This window comes from Ischnura elegans, chromosome 5 (genome assembly GCF_921293095.1).
Source record: "Ischnura elegans chromosome 5, ioIscEleg1.1, whole genome shotgun sequence".
In the NCBI taxonomy this organism is placed as follows: domain Eukaryota; kingdom Metazoa; phylum Arthropoda; class Insecta; order Odonata; family Coenagrionidae; genus Ischnura; species Ischnura elegans.
The window spans coordinates 5,929,896-5,955,101 of record NC_060250.1 but is presented as its reverse complement, the minus strand read 5'-3'; the positions used below and the strand labels follow the sequence as shown (position 1 = coordinate 5,955,101).

General features: G+C 38.1%; 1 protein-coding gene across 4 annotated transcripts in view; it reads left to right on the top strand.

The window, feature by feature from the left end:
- The window catches only part of LOC124158462 (transient receptor potential cation channel subfamily A member 1-like), a 180,189-nt gene extending 156,811 nt beyond the window's left edge, over positions 1 to 23,378 (top strand). For 3 of the 4 annotated variants that reach the window (XM_046533564.1, XM_046533561.1, XM_046533562.1), the window contains 4 exons: positions 9,011 to 9,295; positions 9,957 to 10,116; positions 12,756 to 12,883; positions 22,988 to 23,378. In XM_046533564.1, coding sequence (XP_046389520.1) covers positions 9,011 to 9,295; positions 9,957 to 10,116; positions 12,756 to 12,883; positions 22,988 to 23,146 — 732 coding nt within the window. In that variant the 3' untranslated portion in view covers positions 23,147 to 23,378. Of the gene's footprint in view, positions 1 to 9,010; positions 9,296 to 9,956; positions 10,117 to 12,755; positions 12,884 to 22,987 lie in introns of those variants that run through there. The other variant, XM_046533563.1, reaches the window with a different exon arrangement.
- Positions 23,379 to 25,206: the final 1,828 nt, after the last annotated feature.

The window sequence follows — 25,206 nt, the reverse complement described above, 5'->3', positions numbered from 1 at the left end:
TTTTGTCCAACATTTTCAACATTCTGCTCAAATTCCTGTCGCAGATCAGTAGATGCCATTCCACTGTATTTATTTATGCCATTTCATGTTCTTCCGATTTAATAGGGAAGAAAAGTTTTGCAACATTATGTTTACAACATCCTCACATACTCTTCTTAGTAAATTTAATGTAAGTGTTATTGTTCATGGTGAATTTCGCATGGAATAACACACATTCTTACTTCAACAAGGTTTAATTTAATCTGGACTTCCGATAAAACACTCTTACATGTCATACACAACCAGCAGGGAGAAGACGTTAAAAAAAAAAGAAGAACAAAATGCACCGCGGCGATTGGCCAAGATGATGTCACAGAAAAAACAAACATTACAACACTCCCTCCTTTGCTGTGACATTATTTACACAATACAAACAATCATAAACAAAAAAAATGGTCCACACTAAAAAAAAATCTTTCAATATTCCACTCTTGAATATTGTTGTAACTTCATAACAAATTCATCTTTTCCCTGAATTTTTGCATCTTTGGTCCATTAGATGGCTTAGTGAATACATCTGCCACGTTATCATTACTACATATATATTCATATCTTAAAATACCCTTTTTAACATAATCTCTACATAAGTTATACTTTATATCCAAATGCTTAGACAACTCTGTATCCCCATCATGCTTAGCAAGCCACATTGCACTCATGTTATCAGCTTTGATAACAAATGGGTTGGCTAAATGCCTCTCTTGACCTAATTCTGTTAATATGTACCTGAGCCACAATGCTTCTTTGGCTCCCTCAAACATAGATACATACTCTGCTTCGCAAGTAGATGCTGATACAGTGTCTGACTTCTTGGGTAATTTGCTATTCCAACTCACTGGAGCATTAGCAAACATAGATATATAACCAGTAACAGATTTTCTCTCCAAGGAATTGGCAAAATCTGCATCACAAAACAGCAAAATAGGACATTCTGAACGACAAAATTTCAATTTTACATCCGAAGTCCTTTTCAAGTATAACATAATGTGCTTTACATCTTGCCAGTTTCTATGAGATGGATTACTATTGCTTTGACTAGCTTTACATACAGCATAATATATGTCAGGACTTGTAGTAGTGGCTACATATAACAACATACCAACAGGTTTCCTATACACATACTCATTGAAACTTTCGGTATCTTGATCATGATGTCTGTCATTTCTATCTATCTCTAATGGAGACGACCTTCCCTTCCCTTCTTCAAGTCTGAATTCCTTTAGTATTTGTCGTATGTAAGGAGTTTGGTGAATAAACATCTCATGGTTCCCATACTCGATACTCATTGACAAAAAATGTGTCATCTTCCCTAGGACTCTAATCTCGAGTTTGCATCCTAATTCTTTCTGAAAACATTCTACTTGTTCAATCTTCCCCCAACATGCCAAATCATCAACGTAAATACCAATACATAGATCTTTCCTCTCATTCACGTACAGGCATGGATCCTTTACCAGCGTCTTCAAACCCAAATCATTCAAGACGTTATGCAAAGTCACATGCCACTCCCTAGCGCTTTGTTTGAAACCATATAAACTTTTTAAAAGTTTCCACATCTTTCTCTCATCTATTGTAAAGAACCTTGGTTGGTCCATATACACTTCTTCAGTAAGTTCACTGTGCAAGTACGCTCTAAGAACGTCAATGTGCTCTTGCACCCAATTGTTTTGAACTGCCAGTGCCATCATCAGCCTAATTGTCTTTCTTTTGATAACTGGGGCATAAGTATCATGAAAATCTACTCCGTGAACTTGCTTAAACCCCTGTGCCACCAATCTGGCCTTGAACCTATTCACACTGCCATCTGGATTTTTCTTTAGTTTCAGAACCCACTTACATCCTAGAATGTTCTTATCAACAGGTCTATCTACCAACACATAAGTACCTGCAGCTCTAATACTTTCTAACTCACTCTCCATAGCTGCCCTCCACTCATCAGCATATTCTCCACTTAAAGCTTCTACTGGGCTTAAGGGTTCCTCAATAAAATCAGATATTAATGCTGAGAAATTGCAACAAGAACATTTTTTCACCTTATGTTCCCTTTCACTTCTACGTAATGGGGCAATATCTAAATCCTCACCTTCATCATCCATGCCACTAACCACATCATTCTCATCGGCCCCAACTTCAGTTATGACCTCATTCCTATCCCCAATTTCATTCACAAAATCATCATCTGCAATCGCATCCCCAACTTCATTCACAAAATCATCATCTGCAATCACATCTAAATTCTCATCATCATAGTCACAATCATAAACCATCATTCTGTCTTTTGATGTAGTCCTTTCTTTGAAGGGAAACTTGTTTTCTTGGAATTTAACATGCACTCCTATCACTACCTTCTTCGAACTTAAATTATACAATCTGTAACCTTTAACATGGTTCTCATATCCTAAGAGTACACATTGCACTGCATTTTTTGCTAACCAGGCAGCACACCCAAATATTCTCAGTCTGCTCAACTCTTTATCCACTCTCTGTCCCTTCCACAATTGAAAAGGGATTCTATTATTTATCGCTCGTGAAGGACTTAAATTGCGTATGAAACATGCTGTGTTGGCAGCTTCACACCAAAATGATGTTGGCAAACCTGACTGAAATAATAAACATCTTACCATGTCTACAATAGTTCGGTTATACCTTTCTGCCACCCCATTCTGTTGCGGAGAGTATGCGACCAATTTTCGATGAACAATCCCATTTTCTCTGAGAAAGTTCTCAAAAATACCTCCACAATACTCACCACCCCCATCAGTCTGTAAGCATTTTAATTCTAGGCCATGCAGTTTCTCTACTTCAACCTTATAATCCTTAAATTTTGAAAAGATTTCATTCTTTTTCTTATAGAATTTCACTACTGCGTACCTACTAAAATCATCAATAAAGGTTACCATGTACATTGCACCACCGTTTGATCTAACTGGAGAAATCATTAAATCACTGTGCACTAGTTCTAATGGTTTGCTAGTTATTCTGTCACTTCTCACTGGAAAAATGGTGTTTGTCATCTTACCTTCTATACATACATCACAGCTCTCTGTTTCTTTAGGTACCTTGAGTTTTTCTAACCCTGGAATTATCTTTATGGCATCCGTGTGCAAGTGTCCAAGTCTCTGATGCCAAACATCCATGCTGACTGCTTTCAATGCCACTGCTTCAATGTCATCCTCGACCTTGAAATCATCAGATTGCACTACACATGATTGAGCAACATTAGAAATCACCACATCTCCCTCCAGAGCATATAATCCTTCATGTACGTATGCCGTAAATACATTGCTCCCATCAAATAGACCAGGAGCACATTCTTTATCAAATAGTACCTTCACATTGTGCCCATTCAGTTTGGAAATTGAAATTAAATTGAAATTTAATTCAGGCACATACAACACATTTTTCATTTCTAGGTCAATACCTCCACATTTTTCTGACATACTGAGCACAATAGTACCCCGTCCACAAACCTTAATACTACCTTTACCAAGAGTTACATTTCCACCTCCCGGAGTGAATGATGAAAACAATTCCATCTTAGAAGTCATATGCTCAGTCGCGGCTGAGTCTAACAACCACATATTAGGACCTTTCACAGCAGACAAAGCATACAAACTTACGCAACTAATGGTCTTCTTTTCTGACTTCGCTTGCACAAGATTATTATTAGTTTTACTTACATTCTTACTTGTACAGTCAGCAGCCCAATGTCCCCATTCCTGACAAGCATAGCACTGCACTTCAGGGCACACTTTACTAATATGACCAGATTTCTTACATTTAAAACAACACCTGGTATTGTTTACCCTCTTCTCCACTGCAGCAGGTTTGTCATGTTCTCATGGATGTTTATTCAATACTGCGTTACATGAATACAGGGAGCAATACAGGAAAATTAGCTACGACTTCATCATCGAACTCAATACCGCCTCTCTGCACTTTCTTATTCAGTCTTTGAATGGATGCTGTATATTCTTGCATGCTGATGTCTTTGGTCTTGCTTATGTTGACCATCTCCTTCAGTGCGTACAAAGCATGGAACTTCGTAGACGTGACATGTATTTATTCTAAAATCGCCCATGCCGCTTTCGCTCGGGTACAGTCCTCAATATCTAATAAAAAATCATCACCTACGGTTTTGTATGACACTGAGATAGCCTTTCGGTTAAGTCTTAATTGGTCAACATTCAACTCCTCAATTTCGTCATATCCCGGCTCTATCGCAATCCAACAATTTTTATCGATTAAGTGCGCCTTCACACGCAACTTCCATGCGAAATAATTTCCATTAGACAATTTTGGAATAAAAGTGCCGTTACGGTCCTCACTGTCCGCCATGATGACTAGTGAAAAACCTCGCAATCAGTCGCTCAGTCATATACTTCACTTGAATTCGTCAACCTTCAACAAGTATTTCCATCTGCACTCTACTTGGTTGCCTGTCTGGGCCCTTAACCTATTGTTCATGGTGAATTTCGCATGGAATAACACACATTCTTACTTCAACAAGGTTGACTTTAATCTGGACTTCCGAGAAAACACTCTTACGTGTCATACACAGCCAGCAGGGAGAAGACGTTAAATAAAAAAAGAAGAACAAAATGCACCGTGGCGATTGGCCAAGATGATGTCACAGAAAAAACAAACATTGCAACAAGTGTGGTATTGTTATCATTGTAAATTTAACATTAGTAAAATATTGTAATCTAAGTAGCCCATGCTTTGTAGTTCCAATTCCTCCATGCAAAGATAACCCAGGCACATCCATGGAGGCTTGGCCATGCGTATGTATATGTTACCATACCTTAGGCACAGCCATCTTTTGCCTCAACAGGGGTCTCTTCCTTTTCTCTAAATATGTAAACAAGTCAACCAACCCCAATTCCTATAGGCACTAAGCCACACATGCTTCACACACAACGTAAGTTGAGAGTGCGCTAATGCTGGAATATTCTGCTACTTTGGATGTTCAATTCCCAGAACTATCTATGTAACATGGGTCAATCCTTCCAATGCATTAAAGCCGCTACACACCAAGGAAACTTTCTCTTCAAAAACCCTATGACTTACGATGTAAAACTTTGGCTCCCTTTATCCTCATAAATTAGAGGTTCTTCTATAATTCACGGATATCTATATATGATATATGCCTTATATGACATATCTAATGTTCCACACCCATTTCAGTGTTTTTTCCTGTCTAGAAAAGTCAAAATAGAGTAAAGAAACCTGCTAAATAGTGCTGATGTAATAAGTTTTCATACAGTGGAAGATTGATGATCAGGAATACTTGAGACCAGATGCATTCCATAATAATGATATTTCTGGTGAAGAGATCAGTTACCAGAAGTAGGCAACACGGAAAATAATTGTTTTTTGGAATGGAGTTGGCAGTGATGCATTGTTGAGTAAAGGATCGAGTTATGAGAAAAATCCAATCCAATTCATAAAATTTATGATTCAAAATGATTCAAAACATTTGAAAAAGTTCTTCATCCATAAGCCACGAAATCATGAAAGTAGGTAATCTTGATGAGACCACTTATAAATTGAAGAAAAATGGCACAAAATTTTTGCAGTCTTACAGGAACATAAATATGCCCCTCCATAGTACATATGTATATCCCATCGGTATACATATAAATCGTATTTTGCTGCCTTCTTACCACACATATAGGAATGGAAATGCAAGCTGATGTTCGCAGTTCTCAAAATAAAAAAGCCCATCCCCCAATACCATCTATATTTTTCCAGCCCAATATTTCTTCTTCCTCGCTCGCCCTTCCCACAAACACCCGAGCACTCTCTCATTCGTGAATATCCTTGATGTTACATTTTTAGAGAGGTGAAAAGGAAAATATACTCTAAAATAAATAGTGTAACTTCATTTGATGAAAAAAAGCTATATTTAATGAAATATTTTGTATTTCATAACAATGCTACACAAGGATTTAATTCATGTAATGTAAAGAAATTTCAAAGGTAAAGAATATAACGAAACATTGGCAAAAAATTTTGCATATCATCCTCAGAATTATACCCTGTGATGTCAACCATCTTTGGTATTATTCTGAACAGTAAGAAAATGCTTCATGAACATCTGAAAAACACAATGTGCCAAGTGTGACCAAGGTGGGGAGGACCTTCAGTGTAATTCTTATTATCATACTCTGCAATAGTAAACGAAATATCTATTATTCAATGACTCTACTGTATACGGGACAAATTTTGTCAATACATTCATTGATAATTTGTCTTCATTCAATAGCTGTGTCCAAAACGGAATTTTAAATTGCTGTACTCCTTCGAAGTTTCAAAAAAATGTTTTAACTGAACAAATACGATTTAATGATTTGAACTTATCTCAAAGAGTACTCCAAGTACTAGTACAAAGAGTATTCCAAGAGTACAACTGTCCGTTGACTGAAACTGTTGAAGTTCGACATTAAATGATGAAAGAGCACCGATCATGTTTTATCAATAACAATCATTCTTTAAACTTTGCCATACATCTCATAGAATGTGGTCATGATTTTATAATTTTCAACCCAAAATTCTCCACAAGTCCAGTATGCTTTTACGCGGTTGCCAAGATGACAGATCAATAATAATAATAAATCTTTATTTGCCCGGAGATCTGATACATCTACATTGATCTACATGCATGGATATAAGGCATGTCATAAACACATCAAATACATATACATATATTATATACAATTGATTATTTTAACATTAAGATTCTATACGATATTCATCAATGGAATATAATTGCGATTTTTGACGGGATCGCGAAAATCACATTGTTGCTATTCACTAAGCCATTTCGAACATTCCGCCGCTCAAGTTTCGTGCTTCAGTTTACGCGACGAGAGTTGTCAACGAAAACTCAGTTTCCACCACGTATCAGCAGACAGCAGTAGACGACGGAGCCACATACTGTTAATATATGTCTTATATTTGCTTTGCCATGTAACAGCGGTGTTCATTGTAGTTGTGGACGTAATTTCATTTCGTGCAAGTAATACTTAGCATATTTAACTGTTAATTTCATGAATTTTAAATTCTTCTTGTCTCTTATATGCTTCTCATATTCTCTTTTCGGAATATATACCTATTGGAGTTGGAGGTGTTGTAATATCATTGAGGAAATGTTTTATATTTTAAAGAGTTACTGAATAGCCTTGCAGGAAAGGAAGTTCAACGATACGTATTTCATCATTGTTTTGTTTTCGGAGCAGTTGAGGCATTCTCCTGGTAATACAAAGCTTTTACAAATGTGGTATTTCTCTTGTATTTTGGCTTTGTATTGCAACTGAATTACGATTCATCTGTATGCAAGAAGTTTGAATACAACTGTGATACAGTTGTATTACAAAAATCGGTACAATTTGTAAACGTACAGAAGATACACCATTTGTATACAAATGATTGTGCTGTCTGGGTACTAACGTAAGCTTATTGGTAATTATCTAATTCTCTGATTGGAGGTAATCCCACTTGAAATATGTCACTGAAATTAATGATTGATTGTGAATTTTAACTCTTAAATTTGAAATTAGGAGTTGTGGCTAATCTTATCAGTGCAGAGAATGTGAGTATTTGGAAATGTAAATGGAGATGTGGCTACAATCTCTGAATATTTCTTTGTTGAAGCTTTCGTGGATCATTAGAGGTGTTCATGATGTTTTTGGGGTGTGCCCCGTGGACTTATTGGTTTTTTTTGTGGCCCTTGCTGTCCATTTTTTCTGAGGGAATGAGGATGGCTTTTTGTGGAGGTTATTTTTAAAGGTCCATGGAGGGAAAATGGTTAAAATAGCAGGGCCTTGGTGGAGCAGCAAGCAACTCCTATGGCTTATGGCGTACTTATTGTCTGCTAGAATATGCATGTTATTATTATGTATTTCATTTGTTTTATCTTGGCACCAATAAACGTGTCGGGACGCCACGGCACTCACGCTGGAACCTGCATGTCGTGTAGTCACTACAACCCCTCTCCTATCAAACTCCATCAACTCTTAGAAAAACACTCCTTGGAAAAACTATCCTTATTCCCTCAGGAAAAGTAAGTAACTAGCATCAGCCACGAAATGTTTTGGGAACAAACCCAATAAGTACGCAAGGCACCCCCCAAAAACATCATCCTCAATCTTACCTCAATTAGACAAGTCCACATGACTCATGGCTTAATGGCGGGGGTCATGCACTAGCGACCAACTTGAGGACATAATGCAGGGTGACCTTACACTCCTCGCATTGAACTGCTCATATCAATTCCAGGTTTAAAATGTGGGCCATTAGGAAGGGTTAAAAATGTTTTGAAACTGTCGACTTGTGAAAAGGGATTGCCGTATCCAATATGAAAACTACTGCAAGGCCCCTGTGCTTGAAGCAACTGTCTATTTCAGAAATTTAGAATACTCTGGAAAACCTCCTGCAATTTAGATTTCTGGATATTCAATCTTCTACTGTAGAAAAGATGATGCTACTGATACCAGAACAGTTCTCAATAGTATGTAGATGTAAAAATTTTGCTGCACTCTTTTAGAGGAATGACCGGAAAAAGCCCAAGTGTGAGGAAATCATAATTCATGGGAACATTATGTGCATGGTGAAATACATGCCTTATGTTATAGAAAAATGCTTAAGATTTTTAAGGAAATTTTTCCTGTTTATTCGGTATCTTGTTCCTATAAAAAAGTCTGCCAGTCTCTGTTGTGACCCGTGTGAGATTTCATTAATTAGGGTCCATTCGAAATTAGTGAAGTTCCAAAAGTACCTTTGTTCTTATTTGTGCCATGCCTACCTAATGCATGAATTGCTGCTCACTGACAACCAATTATGTAGTCTACTGCCTTGCGCTCCATATGCGCTATGCAAAACTATTGCATGGATGCAAGTACTATTAAGCTTAGATAGGTACTCTTATTATGCATGTGCATTGAAATGAAGCATTCATGTTTAATTTCAGGGAAAGCACCAGTCTTTTTCAAGCATTCCATTGTCACTGATGCGCACATTTTCAATGATGCTGGGAGAAATAGATTTCCTGGGGACTTTTGTGTCGCCATACATCAGCAAGAGGCGAGGAGACATGACAAAGGCAGCACTGCCATATGCAAACACGACCTTCTTCATCCTCGTTATCTTTATGGTGTTCATGCCTATTCTAATTATGAATTTGCTGATTGGTTTGGCTGTTGGAGACATAGAGTCAGTGCGAAGAAATGCCCAACTCAAGAGACTTGCTATGCAGGTACATACTATGTGGAAGGAACATATAGCAGGGTTTTTAAATCTTTAAGTCCTGGTTACACGCTACATTAACACGTACGGGTTGATGTCTAAATGTATGAACGTGAGAATGAACGCCAAAATGCACCGTGTTATAGCCACCCAACTTGTGCGAATGCATGCACAGAAAATAGAACCTGTTCTAATTTGGTTCATGCATCCATACATGTTCCGTTCCAGTCCACCAAAATCATTCACGCAAATGTACATTAACTTGTACGTGTTAATGTACCGTGTAACCAGGCCTTTAGAATTTGGCTCATTAGTATGTTAGAGTGAATTTTTACATTTTAGCTTCTTATTATGTGATTATGTATTATTATTTTGAGTTTCTATCAGTTGTTTCTATGGTCAGATTTTTTCAGAATCTTTCTACTCCTTGCCTATCATCATATCAAATCATTAGTACAATCAATGTGATACAAGCTTTGAAGCATGATGAATATTTATTTACTTCAATTTACTTGGATAATATCATGCTGAAAGTTAGCCTCATTCTGATACAAACCTCATGAACTACCCTTTATTGGACAATTTGAACTCATGTTTACAGTCACTTTAATTTGCTTTTAAGTAAGATTTGCATTAGTGTTTGTTCTAATTGCACTGTTGTTACAATCTAGGTTGTGCAACATACTAGATTGGAAAGGAAACTCCCAAAAATATTTTTGGAGAAAGTGATCAAGACAGAAGTAATAGAATATCCTAATGCAGCTCGAGGGAAGCTGGGCTTCTTGGACTCTGTCCTCAAAAAGTGGCTGGGAAACCACTTTACAAATGACTGTATGTCCTTTACCTCTATGCTTTACATAGTCCATGAATTCCTAATAATTCTGCTTTTCTATGCAATCTTTGAAAGAGCAGGATATTGACCATTCCAGTTGATATCAGTTTTTAATCAACCTCGGCAGTTCAATTGCTTGGAATCTTGTTATTCACAATTTCATTCTACTGCAACACTACACACGGCAAAGAAAAGCTAGGCACCCATGTTTAAAGAAGTTCCATCTTCCAAGCATAGCAACCAAGCTATAGCATAGCTATAAAAGTGTAAGAGAGACCATTTATTTCCACATGGTTTGCATAACACAAAAAATGCCTCATGGTTTGTATAGTACAAGAATACCCTCTGCCCCCTGTAGTGTTTCTTGTATTTTTTCTTCTCTTAAGGACCCATTTTTTGTGGGAAATATTTCTTTGCCCAACTTTGAGTGCCTGCGTATTTCCAAACTTTTAGTTCTCATCGATATCAACATCCAGAGTTGAAATTTTTTATTAATGTCAATCAATATATTGGATATGTGTGCTACCGATATTTTATCTGAATTCTCAGCCACCATTTCTTTCACTGACAATTTTACACACAACAGCCCTATTGGAAAAAATCAATGGGAAAAAATTCAATTGAAATGTTCCATTGAAAAGTGACAAATTTCAATGGAACAGTTCCATTGAAAAATTTTCAATGGAACAGTTCAAATGAAAATTTTTACAATTGAAAAAAAAATCCATTGAAATTTATCACTTTTCAATGGAACAGTTCAATTGAAAAAATTACAAATACATTAATGCATCCAATATGGTAAACTTATTATTAGGTAGAATATACTTAACATCTAAATTTCACGAATCCCGAATTCTGAATAAATAAAACATGTGAACAAAAATTAAAGTTGAAATATTTTTAGAAGCAGTGTCATGAAAACTTTAATTGGGCTTTTCCACATCTTACATCACTTCTCACAATCATGAATAGTTATCGAAAATCTGTATAGTTTTGCCATGATTATCAGAACAACAACTATACCATGAGAGCCACATCTTTTACCAGTTCAAACAACGTTGAATAGTTGTCGAAAAGAAGACGTTTTTCCGCGATTAGCGATAACAACTTCACCAACAAATATCTCACACGTCTTTATCTAAGAAAGGCTTCTTTAAAATACTGATAAATATACTTCTGGTTTGACATGAAGCCAACATAACTTGTTTTTCACAACAGAAACATGTCACTCATGTTTATACAAGAACACGGGAATTTCACTTCACACAAACAAACCTGCGTGATACACACTATTCCGACAATGCTAGTAGTTTTTTGTCGGCGACGTAACGCACGTACGCATAATTAAGTTATATAAATATGCTTACATTTTAAACACAAACGTTAGTATAACCAGTCAAAAAACTGAAGGCAAACGATACATTACTAAATGAACACACTACAGCACAACAATCACATCAAGACTTCCACTATATATCACGGAAGAAACACACGAATGACCTAAAACACGCTGTGGGGATCAAGCACAGGTTAAATAACAACGATACTAAATAGTCTTTTCTCCACAAGCAAAAAATTAACCACAACTGACCACAACCCAGTCAACCATGTGCACGTAAACATATGAATAACGGTATAACGGTATTTTTGATTACAATTGAGTATTTGAGATTTCAATGGAGTATTTGAGATTTCAATAGGATATTTGGGAATTCCATTGAAAATTTGAGAATCCAATGGAATACTTGAAAATTCAATTGTATCTTTTCTTCGAATTCCATTGAATTTCCTAATATTCAATGGAATATTCGTATTTTCAGTTGTAAATTTGAAAATCCAATGGAATTTTTAGATATTCCATTGAAAACAAGGAAATTCCATTGAAAATTGGCATTTTCAATTGATTTCAATTGGAATTTTCAATGGAATCGGCTGATTTTTTCCAATAGGGAGTATCAGTTGATATTCATGTGAACCATTGGTTTTGATTGTTGCAGAGATTTGCATTGTTTATGACAACTTCATTAATTTTTGTGATATGAGCAATATTTTCTGCATATTGTTTGGAATATTTTCTGGCTTCCTTTTATTGAAAATGGCAAGTTATGGGAACTTAGAAACTTAGGAAGCACATATAGGGCTCAAATTAAGGTGAAATGGCTATATGCATAGAAAAAAATTTGATTATGTGCCATTAGATACTGCAGTCAAGAATTCACTGTTTCTAAAAAACTTGAGAACTTAATTATGGAAAACTTGGTTCTTTTGAAATACATACAATCATAATTACAATTCCATATTTATGGTGGCAAATAGCAGCCGAAAAACAAACCACATTCCATTGCCTTTGTCTGAAATCATCAGTGTGTGTGGCAATCAGGGCAGTGGAGACATAATCGGCTGTTAACTATAATTAACTCCAACTAAAAAAAACTCCACCTTGATCAGTTCATTTCCGATGTGGAATAATTTGTATTTCATTTTCCCTCACCTTGAACATTCATACCAAATATCAGCCGTATGGCATTAAATTATTGTTGCTTGTTATGTATTATTATTATGGAGCTTTTTTGGGACATGCACACTGTGCTTCGATTTATATGATTTGAATTTATTATTTTCAATGAATTTTCTTCAGCTGCTGAATTAGTACCTGATGGTAGAGAGGAGTACTTCTCAGAGAGTTTGGAGAGGCAAAAGAGGCAACTGAGCGACATTTCCAAGACCCTGAATGCACAGCACCAGCTGATGAGGTTGATAATTCAGGTAATAATAATAGATCATGCTAGCATTAATTTATGTAATGTAGAACATTTTATTATGTCACTCTTCAAATAAGCACAAATATTCACTTGACATGGTACTTCTCCACTGATGATCAATAAACTTGCAACGAATCTAGAACTGTAGAAAAGGAAGATACTCAAGTGACTGTATAAAGTCTCCCACAACTCATCCACCTTGCAAGTAAAAATTGTCACTATGTTGGTGAGTGGGGAGGGGAGAGAGGTACCAAAGCCCAGTCTCTCAACCGGAATAGCCCAAAATCACAAACACATTCACTCAGAACAAACAATCAAAACAACATCCTTTGTGGGGGCTGAAGGGACCTCCTCAACTAAGGCTTCTTGTTCCACAAAAAAAAAACCGGAAATCTTCACTGGCCTGCTAAGGATAACCAGTGGTTTGTGGATATACATGCCCCTATGAAAAAATTGTATAAACCTGTATAAAATTTGTTTACTTTCTTATATGTTGTCATGGCAATTGCATAAGAAAATATACAAATTTTATACAGGTTTATACAATTTTTTCATAGGGGTGCACTCGATAACCAGTCAAACACATATCCACTTACCCACAGATGGGTTCGCACTTCCAGGAGAAAATAGCTCCAAAGAGAGGGGGGCCGATAGTCAGGGAATGGCAAGGGGACGAGGAACCAGACGAATGCGTATTTCGGCGCTCAAAGTGGCCAATGGCTTCATTGCTGAAGGGAAAAGAAAAGCACTTCCAACACAAGGCTGAAAGTGGAGAGGGACAACCTGAAATGAATGGGAAAGAGAAAGGGGTGAAGATGAAGGGGCCTCCCCCTCATTGCCCCCCCTCCCCTCACCCCTCATTCTCTTTCCTTGAAAATTCAGAATTCCCAAAATCACTTAAAGTCACAGTTAAAATGAATAAGCACACATTTTCCCTTCACATGGATGGATGCTCACCAAATTTTTACCAAAGGGAATAGGCGATTCTAGGGGGGAGGGGACGGGGGACCGTGTCATGGCAATTGTATAAGAAAATATACAAATGTTATGCAGGTTTATTTTATTTTTTCACAGGTGTGCACTCAATAACCATTCACACGCACATTAGCCCATCCACCACTGGCCGTAAGCACGAGAAGCGACACTCATTTAAAAAAAAACATCAGAGACACCAGCGGCAGAAAAACGTAACGTAAATGCAAACAAAAAACAAAATAAAAACATCACAAAACAACACATTGTTGTCAGATAAATCCCCACAGCCCTTTTCACCGTCTAAACGTGCTAGGCCCTTTCATTGATATGCATTCGGTACTTTGGAAGTTATTCATATTCTTTTACATTGGATAAATAAAATGAAGTTGTAATGTACTTATGATATAATTGTTCTCTCATTTATTATTTTTTTGTCCTTATGGAGTTTGTCCCTCACTTAATCAGCAGCAGAAAGAGTTCCTTGTGTCTGGGCTTAGGTTACAACATTGCGAGGCAAAACCTTTCTTTGGTTTTTCCTCAGGGTTAATGCGACTATCATGCTAGAGCGAAATGGTCAAACTGTTTTGTGTCTATCTTTGGTCGCTCCATTTCTTTCAGGATTAGCATCCAAATTTCATTTGAGCAGCAGAGGCTTTGCTTTGGTCAACCTAGGTTCCTGGTAATTCTTCAAGTCAGTTTCGCACTATAAAAATGGTAAACAAGTGTCATCAAAATGAAAGAGTTATTCAGAGATATTCATTTTCAAGTGAACTTATGGATATGAAAATACGGACATGAAAATATCCGTAAGTTCACCTACATGTACTCCAGAGTTACACGTACAGTCACTTTCAAAAGTTTTAGAACAAAGTTTGTGGCATCACTTCTGCTTCTCAAGGAAATTTATAAATAGTATATAGTATCCTTTACTCCTTTTGCAGTTTTTTTGCTGTGTATCGCAAAATTCTGCTTGTGAGTGAATATATATGCCCTCAAAGAGATAAATTATTTTATAACTGCAAATTTATCATTCCACTCCTATTTATGTAGGATGTAATGATTATTTTGCGTGAATGTACTGCATACTTGCACCCATTTTCACCCTTAGTTGTTATAATACTTATTATGTAGTTCCTTCTATGTGAACACGGTGGCCTAGTGGCCAACGCTTTGAGCTCAGGTAGTGAAGGTTTAGGGTTCGGGGCTGTTTCTCATAATATTTTATTAGCTCATTTTCTCACTTATTTTTAGGTTTTTTTTATAATCGTAATTTCACTTTCATTGCTATTATGCTTTTATCAATGGTAATGCGGCTTTATAAAAATTGGTGAATAAAATCCTTGCGTTGGCGTCAAAGTACTGTTTGAAGTCTGGCTAAAGGAGACACACATTATAATTTACTATTTGTCATTTATTCTGCTTCGATTAATGATAGTTCAAACTATTTGCTAGTGTTCATTCAGTGCGCACTTGCCTCCGGTTTCTCTGTTTTGTTGTAAGACTTGAAAAGTTATCCCTGTTTATTATTTACTATTTGTGCTTCTATTTGTTGACCTGGCGGTACCTCCATGTGTCAGTTGTGCTTATTTCTACTTTTTGCGAGTAATACGATACTGTTGTATTTCCTGGAGTACAAATTTGAGATTGTCATGCGGTACTTTGTACTATTTGACATTTCATTAGGTTAGCCTCGAAGACCCTTTCCATTGCAGTGGTTGGCTTTCAATGTACAAGATAAAAACAATGAGTGAAAACGGGGGCAAATATGCAGTATATATATCCACATGAAATTATCATTAAATCCAACATAAATTGAAGCAGAATGATATATTTTCAATTAAAAAGGAAATTTTCCCGTTGAGTGCGTATATACCCAGTCAACACAACAATTGTGGCCGTACTGTGGTCATAGTGGGTTATTATTATGGCCCCACAATGGTTTTAACCCCCAGCCAAAGTGTGGCACGCCATAATGTGGCTTAAGTGTGGATAATACACTTCCTTTATATCTATTGAATCAATCAGCTTCCATTTTAATAACTTACTAACTAACCTCAATCAATAGCAACCCAACCTGTATCATTAGCAACCGTAATATACAGTGGAACGTTAAAGCGAGTACGGGCTATAGCGACACTTCCGCTATAACGAGAGATAACCGATGCACCGTCAATTGACCCTACAATAAGCGTGTTAAAAAATTCGTTTTTACGAGACCCTTTTGGTGTTGGCTCTCGCCATAGCGAGGGTTTCACCGCCGGAAGACTTTCATCAAAACTCCTTAACCTCTGTAATTGCTAGCGATCTGTTAGAAATGAAGTTAATGGAGTGCTCAGTCTCAAATTTATGTGGTAAACTGTCGTTCGATAAATAAGTAGTTAATTTTGGTGAAAATATTGTGGCATTAGCATTCGCGAATGCTTAATCTTCTTTTGATCCTCGGGCGGCAGAAAGCAGTCGGCAGCATACCCGCACGTCCGTGAGTTGCGTGAATAGAAAGCATTTGATGGCAGTCACCATGGCCAAAAAAACACCAAACACGTTTAAGCGAGAAAATAAAAATAAAGGAGTAATATGAGAGTGTCGAAATTAATTTATCTTCCTATTCGCTCTGCAAAATTAAAAAAAACAAAAGCGCCCAAGGAATGCAGACGATGAAGAGTTATAAGGAGCTTTGTTCGGGTGGTTTTGCCCATTCAAATCTGCGGGAACTTCTGAGAAAGGGGCTAGGCCCAAGCCTGAAGCGGAGTATTTTAGGGATAGATTGCGAATCGAGAATTTAAGAGTGCGGAAGGTTGATTATACTAATGCGAAGCACCAAAGCGTTATCTCCCCTCACAATTGCTGGTGATGCCTGCGGTGTAAACCTGAAGTCGTGGAAGGGAGGACTCCGATCATAAGTATCTTTAGAAGTATTCCCCGCGTCATATAACATAGACGAAACGGAACTTTTTTTTACATACAACTCCCCGACAAAACCCTTGCAGTATGAGGTATTTCTTGCAATGATGCCTCTAAAGGTAGGTAGTGCGCCTTAGCGATGATGTAGGATGTATGAAGCAATGATACTCAGCATGAATTGTCCGAATGGACGTATTTATTCTCCGTTGCGGATTTACAAGGGTGAACTATTCGGGTCATTGGTCGGAGTCGTACTGGCGCTCTCTTTTGTCACGTGGGTAGCCGAGCATCCCCTGGTGGCCACTGGAAGAACTCACAGAACAACTAACTTTCGTTTGCAGTGCCGTGGTAAACTCGGTGTATCATTTCAAATACGTCGCGAGCGTAACACTCAAAAAGAAACTTTTTTTCAACAACGGTAATTTTAATCACGTCATTTTTCAAGCTTAGCCAACTTTTTACCGTAGATGATGAAGATATTACATTATCTGATAGAAAAAGTCTTCCAAGGCGGGAACGTTACACAACCTTCCACCGGTAGAAACAAATGTAATGCGTTATTTCACTTCACTGCCGCTTAACGTACAGAAACAATAAACATACACCAATGGAAACCTTTGAGGCATTAAATAACTGCGATACTGTTTTGTCAGTTAATTTTTGAATTTTCAGTGGAAAATACCAAAATAATAGAATGATCACGTAAATGTACTAATTAAGTGCATAGAAAAATGACTTCGTCGGTTGTGCATTAGCATAATGATTGACGAAACAATGCTTTCCATGATATTTATTCAGTGCGGCGCTTATAAATTGTTTGAATAGTTGGTCGTTGTTTGAGTAAGGAAATTTAGTGATGCAAAAAACATCGCCTTTCGTCTGGATTTATGCTTATGTTTATCGGATAGATGTTTATCTGTCGCCTCACCACTCCTGTTCCTGTATATCTGTTCGCAACAGGTATATTGGCTACTATTTGCTCCACCTCCGGTAAAGCGACAATTCGCTATAGCGAGTGTTTATTAGTGCACCGTGGGGTGTCGTTATATCGAGGTTGCACTGTACTTATGTTTACAAATGTTTGGTTTGTCAATCTGTGGCATTCCTGAGACGATCCACAGTGTGGCCATAGTTGCACATGTTTGGCAAGCCAAACTATGGCTTGTCACAGTCCGGCCATAATGTGGCAAGCTGTGGCTTGCCATAGCCATAGTTGCCGCAGGTAAACCACAATGAGGAACTTGCATGGATCGTAGATTGCTCTAAAAACTATTTTGAATAAGTCAAATGGATACATTAGCTCGCAAAAATACCTTCAGTTTCTCCATTCAACATCAAAAAAAATAAAAAAATTGCATTTAAAATCGAGAAAAATTTCTCTGAGCCGACCACTGTGCGAAGACACCCGAGCGTTGCCGAGGCCAGGCGTGACGTCATAGGTGCCTAAACAACCGTAGGGAGTAGGGAAATACGCTGAGCGCATGGTGTAAAATTTGTTTTGAGGGAGTATTTAGCCGCTCATCGTCACTTTATTTTGTTCTGTTATTCTTGGGCAAGTTTTCCTATTACTATTGTGCCTAGATTATTACTTGGGATATTAATAATGCGGCATCGGGATGATGAAGTACAAGCGTTTCACTTCGTGTGTTTTGGTTATCAGAAAAATGGATGATAACGTTGCCACTCGTTCGAATAGTACACCTGAAATTCATCTGCGTCTACATAATACCCCGCAAGCCGCCTAAAAGGCGTGTGGCATGGGGTGTTAGGACACCAGCCTTTTTTTAGGACACCAAAATTTGATGCCACGACCCTCATGGAATTTGTTAAGACAAATTATTGCTATGCGTCGGCGGCAAATCGAGTTGTAAAAGAAACTTGTAATACTGGAGGATAACGATCGTAAGCTGTGCTGTTGACATTAGAGTAAGCTGTGCTGTTGAATTTGGCAACGACGGATTAACAGAGAAGGTACGAATTCACAGCAAAACAGTCTGCACACAATCCACATGTGAGATCGCGAATCGGTTCCGCTGCCAACACACACACAAGCTAAAACCTATTTCAATAATATAGGCAAATCCATAAACAATATACTAGCATATACCATAAAAATATAGTGGGAAATAGGCAAATACTCTTATCAAAAACTGGATGTCACTATCACATTCTTATATTCATCACGGACAACTTACAATAACAGAACTCGTTATGATGAAAACAACTATTTATTCACTGATTTAAACCCTTAAATTAGCCCACACAAGTGACACGTGCATTACAACCACTGGCACTGTGATTATAATCAGTAGCTTAACGGGAGATGTCACGTTGAAAATAACACTATTTTGGCCCAAAATTGTTCCTAGATGTCTCCAATCAGCGAGCAAAAGTTGCATTGACTGGAATTCACCCCATAATACAAGCACAGACAGTCCTAAACGACGAATTCTCCGGTACCTACGAATAAACGGATGAAGTTATTGTATATAAAAGCTAAGCGGGCATTAGTAAACATCAAAATCGTTCTAATTACATACTAAAATGAATGATATGCCGTCGATAACATCAACTTACAATTAACGTATCCCTCTTCCAATGGCCGTGGCTCAGACTCCTACAACGATGTTATTTAGGTATTATCAAATTTTTGGTTTAACTGCTCCAGTTTTATATTTTATGCCCTTACTCAGATATTAATATTATAAATAATGCAAAATATGAGGGCTTCCAAGCCTCCATCGTCGGATATTTATCTTTAAATATAAAATAATCAACACATCTAACAAACGAAGCTCTCACAACTGCTGGCAACTATTACAAACAATCACAACAATAGCTTCGCGTGATGTTTAGGCACCTTTGACGTCATCGAGGCTTCGTCGGCAGTGGCTTGGGGGGTGAGGAAGTTTTTCCCGCGCTTTAAAATTCGTTATATTTATCATTAAATATCTCGCGAAGGAAAACTCAGATTTACATGCGGTTTTCTTTGTTGTATTCAGAAAATAATTTTCTGTCCGCCTATGAAATAAAAAAAATTCATGCAAGTTCCCCATTCGGCCACAGTGTGGCCATAATTGTTGTGTTGACTGGCTATTTAAGCACATACGAAATTTTTGCGATGTGTGGCCCAAGACAACGAAAGGAGTAATGGACATTAAATCCCTTTGAGAAGCAGAAGTGACTTGCATTAAAATGGCTCCCAAAAATTCTATAACAACCTATAGTAAAACTCCTTATTTACACTTTTCTAGGGACCCAAGAAAAAAAGTGTAAATTACGGGAAAATTCTAATAGTGGGAAATAGAGAATTTTCACTTTAACTCACATACTGGCTTTGGAAATGTTAATTTTGTAATTGTTCACTAAGCATTACTCCATAACACTGGTCCCCTCTGAAGCACAGTGTTTTTTCTGGCAGCAAAAATTAAAAAATAATCCTGTTTCGTCTGCATTGAAAGCATCTTTTGGGCTGTAACCTTCTAGAAGTCTAATCAATTCGGATTTTTTCCACTGAGTTGCTGTCTCTATGTTAACATCTTAGCTTTCACCACTCACAGTCTTGTATACAAGACTGCACCTATTTTTCAATCTATCCAACCAACCATTACAGATGCGGTGGAATCTTCGATTCCAAATCTTGTGGGGAAATACAATCCTTTTTCTCAAGGGCCTTTGGGGCTGTTTACATGATACATTAATATACACGAGTTAATGTCTGTTTTCATGAATGATTTTTGTGGACCGGAACGGAACATGTACAAATCATGCGGGCAGATCCAGGATTTTTTTCTGGGAATGGGAGAGAGGGCCTGACAGGCAAACGATCTTGTCTTGAGATTAAAAACAAGATATAACAATGACTTTACGAAATTCTTTTTATTTTCAAATCAAAGTTATTAATATTGAATTAAATTGTTGAGCCTCCGTAATACACAAAACAAAGTGAACGTAATGATGACTGCCAGGGTTTCTTCCAGGATTTCTTTCTGGGGGGCACAAGCAAGGCCGTATCCAGGATTTTGTTCTGGGGGGGGGGGCACAAGGATACCTCGTAATACAAAATGAATGCAATGATAATGGGGCCGTATTAAAAATCTTGCATATTTATTAAGGATCTGGGGAGGGAGGGAGGGCACGTGCCCCCCCCACCCCCCCACCCCTAGATCCGCCTTGATAACCGCATTCAAATTTTGTCTAGTTTTTAAGCATCTGGGGAGGGGGGGCTCGTGCCCCTCCCCTAAATCCGGCTATGAATGCACGAACCAAATTTGAACATGTTCAATTTTCTGTCCATGCATTCGCACAAGTTGGGTGAATACACGTTGCATTTTCGTGTTCATTCGCGCGTTCATAAATTTAGACATTAACTCTCAGGGGTACTATGTATGTACTATGTTAATTTTATTTATTATTATAATGTTATTATTAAATTTAATTGTTAATGCATGTACTATGTAAACAGGCCTTTAGATGACACCATTTGCAGAGACATTTGATGATCTTGCACCTAAAAACTACTCTTTTAGAATTCGTTCTAATTCATCTCACCTGGAATTCTTCACATATTTTCTCTTTTTTGATAAATGTTTGCATATTTTACAATGGCATCACGATTTTCACCACGGTTGAATGTTGATACTGGCAAACCGATCGGATTCGGGGCGTTTTTCACCTCGAATTTCCATTTTCAAGCAGGATAAATTCTATTTCCTGTACTAATTGGGGGTAACTTGGCAACACACGAGTATCTGAACTACTCCTCGGCGATCAAGTAGTACAAACTGTCGTGCGACTTAATAATTTTTGAAAGTTACAATAGTTTGCAATGCACTGCGATTTAAATGGGATAATTCAAGAAGTCAGCGCAAATGATCCCAGTTGTCGGTCAAGTTTCCGGCATTTATCACGTTTCATCACGTCTTGTTTCCTTTCAGACTCTCGCATCAAATTATGGACTACATAATTATTATCAACATTCCTTCAGGAGTTCTTGCATTATAATTATTACATAGCTCAAAACACCTACTTTCATATCGTGCATCTTTTCGCCGCTGGCAGAAAACGAGCTGACGTAGTTCAACTTTCCGACGCTAGTGGCGTTGTGTCCCGCCACATTCAAATTCTTGGTATGGTATTTGAAGGAGGTGACCGACAGCTGAGGTCATTTGCGCCATGAGGGTAGGGTAGGTAAGGAAGGGTGGAGGGAAACCCGGCGTCGGCATTAGCCTGCTCTTAACGAAAGGCGCCAAGGGGACCACGGCTTAACGTCCCATCCAACGGACGGAGTGTTGCGCTTGAAATGCCCTCCACACAAACATTCAAGCAAGGTTCGGGCAGTCTCTGAAAATTCTCTGCCACTGCCGGGATTTGAACCCGAGCCCACAGGGTGGGAAGCCAACACTCTAGCCACCACACCAACCCGATCCCCTTCAAATTCTTCCCGAAAATAGTTCCCATTACATATCTCTCTCTTGTATTTTTAAATACAAACACGCGAAAGGAAGCCAAAAGACAGTTTATAAGGGCTGACATACACGATTTATTGTTTTAGTGGCAAATATTTTTTTTAGTCGGCACGTCGTGATGCACATGGCGGGAAAACGAAAAAAGCACTGCATAAATACAGGGTTCTATTTACGTTGGAGAGATAGGAAATATGATGGGACCCAGAAAAAAACTTGCAATTTGCGGGAAAACGTAAATTCCGATAACGTAAATACGGAGTTCTACTGTATTTCTGAAGGAATATGCCGACGTCGTACCACTGATTTCTTTGGTCTGGGTTGTTTGGCTCAGCAAAAAAATACTTTTCTAGTGTTTAACTAGAGGTAAATTCACATCTCCGCTCACAACAGTATATGAAAGGTTTCCTACCACTCATTTAAAATTCTCCGTTTTATCTAAGTTTATACTCGAAATAACGTGTAAGACAATGCAATCCTTATGCAAGCAATGCAGATATCATGAAGTTCACATGTTTACTACATGGCGTCGCCCAAGAAATATGTTTTTGGAGCGGAATTCAAGTTGAAACATCAAACTGCTCTAGGGGCGAAATTATTCAGTGCTCAATGGTAAAGTTTGGTGAGAGCCTTTCTGACTCCCGTTGCATTATAAATCAAACATAATATTTGGTAGTGTAATCCCTTCTATTCTAAAATTTTTATTTCAAAGATTGACTTTACAAAAGGATGTTTCTAGTAACCTAATGGCTTCCTTTTGCGTGCAGAAAATGGAAATCAAGACGGAGGCAGATGAAGTTGACGAAGGAACACCTCCAGGAGACATAGGCCATTCCACGAAGCCGTGCAGTGGCCGATGGCAAGCCCCATCCTTCAGAAACAAATTACAGTCAGCGTATGCTCTGAGCAAGAAGAAAAACAATTGAAAATTTAACTCACTCTGCAAATTATCCACACTCTAGTGGATATTATTGTTGAATAAATTATTAATCATTTAATTTATCACAAAACTTAATTGAGTGTTTGAGTTAAATTACTGATGCTGAGTTTGAACTTTCTAAAAGCCAGTAAAGGCAGAGCTAAAGTAATCTTATGCCATGTTTCAACCAGTCCATTACCACTTCAAATATACATAAATAAAATTTGTGTTTGGAAATCCATATGCATTTTCCATCTCCTTCCAACTATTGTGTAAGTGTGTGATTGAAAGTCAAGCACGCTCCAATGTGACTTAATGGTTTATTTGAGTACACCGGGACTAGCCACGGTGATAACTATTACGGAGTCACCCACACCCCACTGGAGTCCAGTATAGCCCACAAATTTCCACAGGGGAGAAGATGCCTCGGTAGCTTAACTGGCTAAAGCACTCGGCCGGAAATCGGGGGATCCGGGTCTGAATCCCGGTCAAGGCGAATGATTTTTCCTCGGTGGATTTTTTGCACCATGACTCAATGATGAATTTAGGTTATTAAGCAGAAACAGTGAAAACCATATTGGCTTATGTTGAATTAGCCATTTGACATAGCTTTTAGGGTTCAATGTCTCAGACGGAATAAAGTAAATAACAAAGTAATTCCACTCACACGGTTACAAGTTTACTTATAAATAATATGGGTCATACATGATCAGGTAAATGCATTAGAGTTCATGGTAAAATGATATGGCAGTAGCTGTTCCTATATTCAAGGGAAGCCATTTTGGAGGTGAAAGTGTCTGTATTGGGGGAGGCTGAGTGCTTTGTTAGGTACCTACTGAGTGAGTCAAGCTGAAACTCTTAATGAAGTCAAATCCCAAGCAGCAAAAATGGCCATGTCAAGCCAATTCACACCCCAGGGTCATGGAACCTCTTCAAAATATTGTCTGTTCAGGGGTCACCAAGTTTTAAGCAGACTGTAATTTATTTTCAGGGCCACGTTACAGCTCTGTTTCTGTGCATCAACAGGATGCAAAATGGCCACTCCAAAAAATACAACTTAGATATGACCTTTAAATTTTAATAATGTCCCTTTCAAAGCGAATGGAATTTTTCGACTTGGCCCATCTTCACTGGTGGATAATTTCAAAGCTCATAGTCTCCGATAGTTTCTCCCTCAGTTCTCCTTTTGCACCTTTTTCCTGTTGCACAAGCAATTTTTCCATGCTCTCTTAATTTCCTTTTCAACTCCCATCACGGATCGATGTTTATCCCTTGCATTGTACTCTCTCTGTGCACTAAATCGGTGTGACCATCACATGGGAACCTACCAGAGCACACGTTTATGGGGAGAAAACCTTGCGCCTGAATGCAAACTTGAGGTATGTCAAATGGCTGATTGAGGTTGACACTCCTTAACTTTAACCTTGGTTTACCCTTCCACTCCAAGCACTGTGCTTCCACTGATTTTTCTTTTGTGAAATCAATCTTTCAAAAGTTCTGCACTGCTGCCTCTTTCGTGGGGTTGGGGCTCCATCCTTGCTAATCATATGACCTTTGTAATTCATTTGAGGTCGTCCAAAGTGGTTTCTTTTGAGTTGCAATGAAAACCCAGCTGCTGCAAGTTTCTCAAATATTCCGTCTTCCGTCAAAGGAATTGATCAAAGTAATTGCTTCAGTGAGTGAGTGGTGCAGCTGTTTGTGCGCACTCATGAGACCCAGCACACCTTTTGTTTACGGTCTCCTCGTCCCTTCTCCTATTCCCTCTCGCCTCACCTTATTTCCTAGTTTTTCTGTTATGTAGGTATGCAGAGTCAAGCAGGGTGCCATTGTTGCCCATAATTAGGTTCTGAATCTCGCCAGTAGAGTGGTGTTGACTGCTGGGTTGATTGTTGTGCTTACGGTGGGGCCACTCTATGGGAAAGAGACACTATGGCATGTAGACGTGTGGGTCCCTTGTGCCAGCTACGAGTGACATGATCAGCCAGAGTGTCCTTGATGTGTATGGCCATGTATTGGTGTCTCTCGAACTTCCTAGGGGTGAAGGAAGGAGGGGTGATGTAGCCCAGG